At 33.8% G+C, this 10667-nt stretch overlaps 1 protein-coding gene across 1 annotated transcript in view; it reads left to right on the top strand.

The window, feature by feature from the left end:
* LOC100376151 (wings apart-like protein homolog) overlaps nt 1-8549 on the top strand; it is a 35538-nt gene extending 26989 nt beyond the window's left edge. Inside the window, exons 6-16 of the mRNA XM_002731451.4 lie at nt 133-244; nt 935-1165; nt 1884-1995; nt 2523-2703; nt 3028-3185; nt 4001-4116; nt 4762-4920; nt 5549-5744; nt 6118-6206; nt 7593-7688; nt 8368-8549. Coding sequence (XP_002731497.1) covers nt 133-244; nt 935-1165; nt 1884-1995; nt 2523-2703; nt 3028-3185; nt 4001-4116; nt 4762-4920; nt 5549-5744; nt 6118-6206; nt 7593-7688; nt 8368-8433 — 1516 coding nt within the window. The 3' untranslated portion in view covers nt 8434-8549. The remainder of the gene's footprint in view (nt 1-132; nt 245-934; nt 1166-1883; nt 1996-2522; nt 2704-3027; nt 3186-4000; nt 4117-4761; nt 4921-5548; nt 5745-6117; nt 6207-7592; nt 7689-8367) is intronic.
* The last annotated feature ends 2118 nt before the right edge of the window (nt 8550-10667 follow it).

A 10667-nucleotide genomic window follows, 5' to 3' on the forward strand; every position in this document is an offset into this window, starting at 1 on the left:
ATCACCTTTGGTCAGACATCTCATTAACATAAATTTTGAACCAATTTCTTCATGAGATACCACCTAGGATTTATCCATTGTTTACACTCACCACAACTGACTGACTGAATATTAAACCTACATTTATTTCAGTGCTGTTGAATTGGCTGGTAAATGTGCTGTGTCGTCATTTCGTATGCATCTCAGAGCACATGGCATGGCCGCAAAGATATTTACTGCTGTTCATGATGCTGCTACAAATCCAGTAAGTCTGAATTGATTTTCATCTTGTCTTTCATTAGTTGACAAATTGTGAAGTTTAGGATTGATGTCATATATTGGTACCTATAATACAGTCAAACATTAAACTAGCTTTGAAAAAAAAATCATGTATTTAAATATTACAAATCAATATACATCTCTCACCGTAACACCATAAGTTACAGCGTGCCATAATTTTGCGACATTGCACTGGGTATTTTCATCCTACCATATTAGGAAACGTGAATTCCAAATATGGAATGATTACACACATAAGCAACTTCTAATACCAATAAAAACAAACATGGCTGCCCCCCAGGGTTTTTCCCGACCCCACACAAAGTAGTTCGCTAAATCTGTTCTAAACATTTTGGGTTTTGGCATTCCCATGATGTATTCCTTGGAGAAAAAGATGTATAATAATGCGATTATTTTGAGGATACTGCAAAGTATGCACTCAGACAGTACGTGGTCGCATCAACCTTTGCGCGTACTGTATTCGTGCATACTTTGCAGTATCTTTGTAATAACCTCATAGTATTAAACATTCATGTATTTAATAATTTGTTCTTGTTAATAAGTGCCCAAAATGCCAGTGAAAAGCTTTTTATAAGATTTGCGTCTGTGTTTGTGACTATTTGCATTCCGTCAAATGTTATATTGTCGTCATGTTCGCTGAATTTTTGTGTTTCAGAGTTTAGCAATGTGTACGTCTGCATTAATGCATATGCTCAGCAAGGATAGACTGAATATGGACCTGGATCAGAAAAGTCTGGGACTACTAGTCAAATTACTCTCAGTCGATCCAAGAACATCGCCAAGTAAATTAAGCAAAGAGTACAACAGAACAAAAGAAAAGGTGCGGAGTATATACAAGAAACTTCCAAGTGCTATGGTGAAAGGCCTTGACCTCAACAATTTAACGGTGAGTATCTGTGCCTCTTGTGAAATTATGTGTCAGTTTTTTTCCAAATCACGTAATAATATAAATATCATCTCCATGAACGCCTTTGCATAGATTTTACAAAATTACATGCCATAAATATTTACAGTGACACATTGCTTTGTTAAAGTTAAACATCACAACTTGGGTTATAATATTTTGCACTGAATTTAATAAAATCAATTCCCAATAAAAAATAAACTATAGTGAATCACACTAAAACTTGTAAATGCACACTGGATCGGTGGTACACAGTTTCCCAAAGTAAATTCCCAAATGTTTGCATTCCACTATGATACTGATAGCAATGTAATTATAAAATAATGCTGTAATTCATAGCATCTCATTGACCTCATTAAAAGCGAATTAGTAAAAACGGCAGAGTTCCCAAAATCTCTGGAAGACATTGTAGCTCCTCGGAGATACTGGACTGGAAACTGCTGGTTTGATTTTGATCACTTCTATTAGCAAACTTGTATCTGCACTAGTTCAAGATTCAGCTAATTATGATTACCTTAATTAATGATTCTAATTTGTCAACATGATCATACATCTATTTCAATGTACATTTTATTTTCCAGTAAACTAATAAACCAGTATTGGCTAATACAACTATGTCTTTGAACTTATCTTGTTCCTCTTTACATTACATTCAGTTCTACCAGCTACTGACATTTCTGTTTTGATTTTTTTTCAATAGACAAGTTGTCTTGCTTTAGAGTCATTATTGTCTTTGATAGCTATGAAATCAGGTGAATGGTTTAAAGAAGAGTTAAGGAAAGTTGATGGTTTGGACTATTTTGTTCACACAGGTGAGATCACACACATACTCGTAACATATTGTCCATATATTGGTTACGTATCTACAGTCAGTGAGGTAGTCATCTACTGCACATGCTACAGATGATCATAGCATGTTGTTTACAAACAAGTGTCTACCCATGAGCCTTTGCGTTTTAGCATAAGTTGTTATCGTAGTTCGGGGCTCAATTCTCATGTGCACGCAGGTGATGGCCCCTGTGCTTTAAAGCGGAGTGGTCGTCACCTGTGCACACGTGGGAATTGAGTCCCAAGCTACGATAACAACATACTCTAAAAACACAAAGATCCATGGGTGGACGTTTGTGTGTAAACAGCACTATGACCTTCTGCCGCATGTGCAGGTGACGACTCCCTCGCTTTATCATGTGCTTTATCATGAGTTTCAGTATCTGGTAAAATCACCTTATCTCCTTGTGTCAAAGATAAAATTAAACATTTTTACCAATATTGTGTTGCAGTTGTGCTTCATAAATTGGTCATCATTATTCATTTTGTCTAATTCTTTTTGTAATAACAGTTTCCGAGTGTGTGGAGTCATTGACAACATTGAATGACAGTTTAACTGATAGTATGATTGAGAAAGTCTCTAAAATGGAAAGATGTCTACAAGTGCTTGAGAGTGTGACATTTATGAATGCAGAAAACCAGGGTTATCTCATCACATTTGAAAATTTTCTATTAGTGTCATCTACAATCAAGTAAGTACTACATTATTACTTTCTCCTAGTGTAGATGAACAAATATCTGTTATTTGTCATCGTCATTTGTGTTAACATTTTATAAACAAAAGGGTAGGCTTGGGTCATTTTCCAGATTAAATTTAAATTCATAGTGTTTTGTTATTTAGATTTTCATGGACAATAGAAAGACAACACATAGAAGCACCCAACCATGTTACAAAAATACCTGCTTTTATGTGTATCTGTCATGGTTATTATTGGCCGAGTTCGACTCAGGCATGTTCTAGTACATTTCACTAGTAATTTAACTAAAAATGAAAACCACTTTTTTTCTCACTTCAGAGCTCTACGATTATGTGAGAGGTTTGTTCAAATCTATGCAGTTGATGAGGAATCTGATTCAAGTGAAGACATTAGTACAAGTAAAAAACCAGGAATTGTTATACGAAAGTGTCTCTTATCGGTGCTTAAATTACTCCTGAATTTGACACATGACAATGGTGAGTTTATTTGACTAGCAGTTAGAATCTACTTCCATACTATATCAGAAATGCTTTTCAATATCAACACATCATGGTACTTTTCAAATACATTTATTTAATAAAGGAAAACCAACTGAAATGAAATCTCAAACACAGATGTGGTGGAGGTGGTAGTGGTATACTAAAAAGTATATTACTCTCTACCAATGATGCATTCCTGAACACACACACCTATCAAGTATGTTATCAACATTTTCAATGTGCCAGACAATAAAAGATGTATTTTGAAGTAATGTCACAGGAATGAATGATTCTGTATTAAGCAATACATCATCCGTGTAAGTGAATATAAAAAAAAAGTCTTTATTATTTGCATGTGCCTAGTACTTTATGTGGGACATATGCACATGCAGTGGTTGAGTAAATAAAAATAAATAAATAGATGGGCAACTGGTTGCCATTTTGTTCTCTGAAAATGTCATACCTTTGTCAGTTTTTGTTCACATTTGGCACATTATACATGTTAGGAGGACATGTATATGATTGCTTTACAATCAGATCAAAGATAGCCACTGTAGATTACTAAATTATTCAATCTCAATTACTGACCATACGTATTTATCTGGTCACATGACCAGTGATTTGCATATCCAATTTGCTTACATATATTATGCATGTAGCGATACAAGTTCATAACAATTCAATTTGTAATCAGATAAAGACAGCAGCCATGCAACCATCTTGCTTTTATGGCCATACAACTTTATCTTAGGCATGAATAACATTCTTGGTGACTGCGGCATTAACAATGACGTGTTTTATCTTTTCTACAGAATGGGGAAGTACAAAAATTGGTGAAAGAGATGGATTGATACCGATGGCATTTTGTTGTCTTTTACAAACACCCCAGTATTTACCCATAGATCAGAGATTTGATATATTAGTATTGGTAAGTATCAAATGTATTATCAAAACTCAAATGTGTTAGAAATTGATATTTGAAAATTCTGTCATTTTCTCGGTTTATTTTTTAATTACTATAAGCTGCTTTAATTTTGTGAGAGACAAAGTTTTTGTGAATATTGCAAGTCAGTGAAAATCATAAACATTTTGTAACATTTTCTGACGTCATATGACACAGGGTGTACCAGTAAGTAACTTTCAACAAATTTTGTCTTCATGAATGCAATAACATTCTGAAATCATGAAAATGTCAAGCAGTGACAATTGAACAGGAGTGTATATGGGTATTCATGGCCAATGGAGTCAATAGTGCTACCCTTATTTGCCAAGGGCATTGAAGATACATGTAGATTTGTGTAGATAAAAAAAAAAAAAAGAAAGAAAGAAAAGGAAATCACTCAAAGAAGTTGAAAAAAATATGAATATTTGGTATTAATTAAACATGATGATTCGTGAAATAATACTGTCTTTACCAATTGTTAAAGCTACAAATGTTGTCATTGTCAAGTTCTTATATTTACTAATTCCTTCAAAACAATATATGTTTTATTTAGAATGACCAGTTGCAGTGCTTGGATGAATGATCAACACATATTTACAGTGGAATTTTTTTTCTTTCTTATCTTGACAGAGTTTGGGTCTTCTTATCAATTTAGTGGAACACAGTGCTAAGAATCGTAAAGCTTTAGTGGCCACCAATACACAGTTTTCCTATGATTCACAATCAGAGAACGAGAGCTGTAATTCAGTTGATGATGATGCTGTCTCATCCGTTGAAGCACTAGTTCAGGTAAGGAATTCTTCCTGTCAATGGTATAGCCGTTTGTGTGCTAATTTGTGAGGATAAATACAGAACATTGTGAACTTCTCGGTAAAAATATTGAGTGTGACATCAAATAAGTGCATGTTTCGTTGTAAATACATTTCAATTTTATCTGCGTAAGGGGGGTTGATATTACTGCATAAACATTTGATAAATCGTCAGAACCAGATAAACCAGCGAACAAAATTGTGTGTGCTTGTAATCAACACCCCCCATTTTCGCTTAAAAACCGGCTGTTGGCACTATAACTTGTTTATAGTTTTTTGAGTCTGTCATTGTTGGTTGAGGACCCAACATGTATGAGTTTTAATTGAGAGAGAACTGGAAATGTTGAAAAAGGGATGCTATAACAGCTGTCTGGAAATTATATGTATTAAGAAGAGATTAGACCTTGGTTGCTTTGGATTTGGCCATGGTCACCTAGAATGTACGCAGATACTGTGGTTATGGTTGATATAGATATCCATGGTTTGGTTTGGTTTGATAAAACATTTGTGATTAAAATGACCAGAAATCGCAAGTACGGGGCATGCCATGGTTGGATCCCGTGGCTGAATGGGCAAAGTGGTAAAATTGTACGTGTATTTCATTGTAGCTATTCTTACAACGAGAAAGAGCAGCAAAAGAAGCTGAGAAGCAGAAAGATGCTTTTAATGATCCTGAGCAACTAAACGACAAGAGTGGTAAATGGATAGAGTCAGAAGAAGGCCTTGAATGGGTTGTCATTCCTGAAAAAGGTGATAGTTCCCCACAGAATACCAAGGAAAAGGTTAAAAAATCAATAACAAAAGGTGAGATTTAGATGTATAATGTATATTCTCAGTAAACTTTAGGTATCGCATGCTATAATACTTTTTTATAGACAGGTGATTGAGTGTTATATTCTCATGATAGGTGCACAGTGTGCTATGGTTTGTCACAGTAACATTGGTGTTCAAATTAGACGTTACACCATATTTTTATACAGTGTACATTATATGAACTTTATGACAGTGATGTATGTAAACATAACATCCCCATATTACCTGTAATAGAAACAATATATCCCTAGTATTAACTCAATATTCCTGTTGTTCAATTGATGTTCATTTTGCATTAGTTTTACATTTGTATGATGCAATGAGTTACTTCTAAGCTATGTATGTATTTTGTTTCTCTTCATAGCCCTACATAAAGCAGGCAAGCAAATGGAAGATAGTATTGTAGCATCTTACATTGCCCTTCTAATTGGATGTCTTATACAAGATAACAGCGTAAGTAACCGTCTTCTTTTCTATACTGGTTTTTAGTTCCCGTTCGGACACAGTCCAAAAACAAGGACTTATAGATTGACCTCTATGCTTGCGTGTGTCCATGCATCCAAGCCTATATCCTAGACATGCCTGGACCAATTACTTGCAAACTTCACACATACATCATAATATACATATGCACATCAATATGTTTCATGATCTGATTCAAGATGGCCGAATGGTGGACATTTTTGTACTGAAAAATCATCAAAATCAACCATTTCTTGGCTGTTTACAGAAGTATTTTGTTTAAACTTGGTACATACATTGGACATTATGGGACCTTCATGCACATCATTTTGTTTTTCAGATCCGATTCAAAATAGTTGACTGACAGCCATTTGGTTTCAATCAATGCAGTTCTTGTGCCATATCTCTGACATGTTTTGACTGATTCAAATTTTATATATTCATTTTGCATCATGTATGTAATACATATGTAATGTATTGTTTTGATCATCCGATTAAGAATGGTCGAATGGTGGCCAGTTTGTTTTAATTATTGCTGTTCCAGGGCAATATCACTCAATATGGACATGTACTCATTTGATATGATCACATACAAGTTGACTGAATGTCAATCATTTTCAATGTTAAAAAAATCTTCATAATAAAGCATCAGCGTCTGGATCCATATCTCACATGTTTATGTTCCAATAATATTATAATTATATCAAAGAAAACTATCTTAAATTTGATAACTAACTGGGACTCTGCCATGCATGGCTTGTTTTTTTATAAATTCACTGCTTGTTTCCCAGAGGCGTTTTCACAAATTTGGTACTAATGCAAAGAATAATGGTTTGAATGTTGTTGTCACATAGTTTTGGAATGCAATGAAATTTGGTCAACTGGTAGCCATTTTCATAAAAAAAATACAAAATTGAATATGTAGTCAGGCATATGAACATCATGGTATGAACATTACACATTATGAGTTACCAGAGCACACAAGTTTGCTCTTTGATATAATTCTATCTGGCGGCCATGTTGGTTTTATTTTCATGTGTTCTTAAATAGTTCTTAACATGCTTTGGCTTATCTTGTTGATGAAAGTTGGTACAAAAGACTTAATGTATTTTGATGACCTATTGGTGGCTATTTTTGTCTCAAATTTCTGTTCCCCATATATCTCAAGCATGCCTTGGCTAATTTCATTCAAACTTGGTACATGTATGAACAACATGTATAATGTTTGTGTAGGCATGACGAAAACTGAAAACTCCAGTGAGTGAGAAACTCAGTCACTCAACTGGGTGATTGTGTTGTCTAGGATATTTGTGGAAATGCTCACCATAAGTGGTTTGAAGAAACTCTCCTTAACTTTATTTTTCTTCCATTTGACAGCAAACATTAACGAAGGTCAAGCAGTTTCTTCCTCAAGGTGATTTTAGCGGTATGGTTGAAATGCTCACCAAGTTTTTGGATTTTATGAGTCTCACAGTAAGTTATGGTAGATTTGTCATTGCAAAATTCAATAATTGTGAGAGCAGGTAGTGTTTTTAGACATTATGCTTTGAATATTCATGAGTAAATGCCTGTATTTGGAAGATATGCTTTGAATATTCATGAGTAAATGCCTGTATTTGGAAGATATGCTTTGAATATTCATGAGTAAATGCCTGTATTTGGAAGATATGCTTTGAATATTCATGAGTAAATGCCTGTATTTGGAAGATATGCTTTGAATATTCATGAGTAAATGCCTGTATTTGGAAGATATGCTTTGAATATTCATGAGTAAATGCCTGTATTTGGAAGATATGCTTTGAATATTCATGAGTAAATGCCTGTATTTGGAAGATATGCTTTGAATATTCATGAGTAAATACCTGTATTTGGAAGATATGCTTTGAATATTCATGAGTAAATACCTGTATTTGGAAGATATGCTGTAAATGTTCATGAGTAGATAACAGTATTGAGAGGATTATCTGTGACATATTGTCCATCATATTATTTAACTTTGTTATTATTTGGAAGCATTGAGAGCACATGTTACTGCTTCTTTAATCAGGTGAAACATAGTAACTAATGAAGTATTTTTTCATCAACTGCTTTCTTCTTTTCTAAAAACATTGTTTTGTTATATACCCACATATATTGTTTTATATATCCGCAGGTGGCTGCTGAAACTAAGGGCACCAAATCAATATCTAGAGTAATAGAAGTATTGGAAACCAGCTAGCAAACCTGCCAACAATTTTATACCTCACAATTGTTCTGTTTTTTAATTTTACCAGTTTTTCTGAAAAAATGATGTATATTACTGTATCAGATATAAACTGAATTATGGAAAACTAATTATATTCAATTATGATAGGCTATTCTTGTCTATGTATAGAAAATGAATTATCAGTCCATTTGTTAAAACAAAATTGGAGTGATAAAATTGATTTTCTACTTTCCTCCTAGGGAGGTGTATAATGTTGAGGTTTTGTTGCCAGTACTGTAAAAATGCATGCTTCTGTTTTCAACTTCATTGGTGATGCCCTTCAGGTGGTGGTCTCACACTGCTAAAAAAACATCAACTCTGCAAGAAAAAAATGTCAAATTCTAATATCGTCAGAGGTATAATGTTTCAGTTTACTAAGTTGTATTGCCCATCAGCTCTCCTCTAACTCACTTCCTTGATTATTTAGTACAATAATACAACTAAATACATAGTAGTGAAGCAACATTACTTTGATAAATTAGCTATTAAGAATTATCAGCTCATCAGTAAAGTGATATATATATATATATATATATATATATATATATATATATATATATATTATATATATCCATATTTAATCACTGTTTCTGTTATCCATAAATCTGATATTCTTCGGGTGTGTCAACAAGATAATGTAGATTTTGATTTGTAGAGATGTTCATTCCATTTTATGACAATCCTACATGAAAATTGCATTTGTGCATCTATTTTCAAAGCATGATTCCTAGAAAGGGTTGAGCATTCTACAAGCTTCCACTGATTACAGTAATTGATAGCATGCTTGAGAAAACCTGAATCAGTCTCTGCTCTAGGAAACACTTTACTACTAAGTCTACCATTACTGGACTGGACTACTGGACGTTGTTTTGATTACGCTGTATTATTCATAGTTTATAAACGTCAAGTGAAAAATGGCAAGTCCCCTAGTGTGGAATTTGAACTACGACCTTCAGTGTGCAGAACTATGATATGCTAACCACTGCTGGGACTTCACTTGTCATTTCCCATTCTTTGGACATCAGTAGCTAATTTATTTTCAGTAGTCATTCATAGTTCAGTTTTCATATTTATTTAATATATTTTATTTAAAATCATGATATAAAGTAAAAATGTGACAAATAACCATGGAAATAATGTCTAAAAACAAAAAAGTAGGTCCCCTCTTGAGTACAATAGCGTGAAGGTGCCACAGCAACACTTTCCATTGAGTGTGGGAATGCAGTGTTTGAATAAAGTGCAGACAACAAAGCAGAATAAATGTTTCCCGGTAAATTATGTCTTAATGATCTGTTTGTCTCCTTAGTGGCGGTAGTCATCGTTCGGTGTCCTGTTCGATATGGGACTCATAGCGACGTATACAACGCGTGTAAAATATATTGTTTATTTACATGAAATTCGAACACGCGCTGCGCAAAGACCACTGCGCTTTAAGCAGCACAGAAATGTCAAGAAATGTACACACGATAAGATACAGCGATATTCAAATTTAACCTATGGCAGATTGGCCACTCTCACTTGATTGATGCTTGACAAATGAAGATTGTTGTGAACTTTGTGGTTTTATCAACTGTTTTACACAGGGTGTAGTATATTCTATTTAATACTTGGAGTTAGAGGAGAGTTGTATAGCATGTCTTGTTATATACATAGCATCACCTTGCATTGCAAAAAAAGCCATCCAGTGTTTATGTTTAATCTGTTCTGTTATTTTGGGGAAGTGTCGTACAATGCAGTGTTTGGGATTCCAGCATGTAAATAAGGCATACAACTAGGTTCTCAACATACACCTGATTTTTCAAAGTGCCTTTCTCTGATACTTTGTACATTAATACAGTTTGTCTTTTGTATCTCAGAGTTGAAAACTACAGTATTTAGTTTGAATAGACTTTTTAATATGTAGATCAATGCATATTTATAAATATTTCATTTTGTAATTACAAAAAAGACTTTTATAACTGTTTTGTGAACCATGGTTGCATATTTTAATTTTTTTTTTGTGGGGACAATGTAGGGTGAAAAAGTAAGGGTCATGCCTGGATTTGTTTTTACTCTATAGTCTGCTGTTTTCCAGAAATGCAACCTGTTTGTATATGTCAATTATAATTCCAATAATTGGTTCAGCACCAAGTCTTTTTATCAACATTGTATTATTGCCTTTTTTTCTGTAAGAATTTTTCACATTTAACTGATTGTTTTAAATGATA

Source organism: Saccoglossus kowalevskii, chromosome 19 (assembly GCF_978046115.1).
Source record: "Saccoglossus kowalevskii chromosome 19, keSacKowa6.1, whole genome shotgun sequence".
Taxonomy (NCBI): Eukaryota; Metazoa; Hemichordata; class Enteropneusta; family Harrimaniidae; genus Saccoglossus; species Saccoglossus kowalevskii.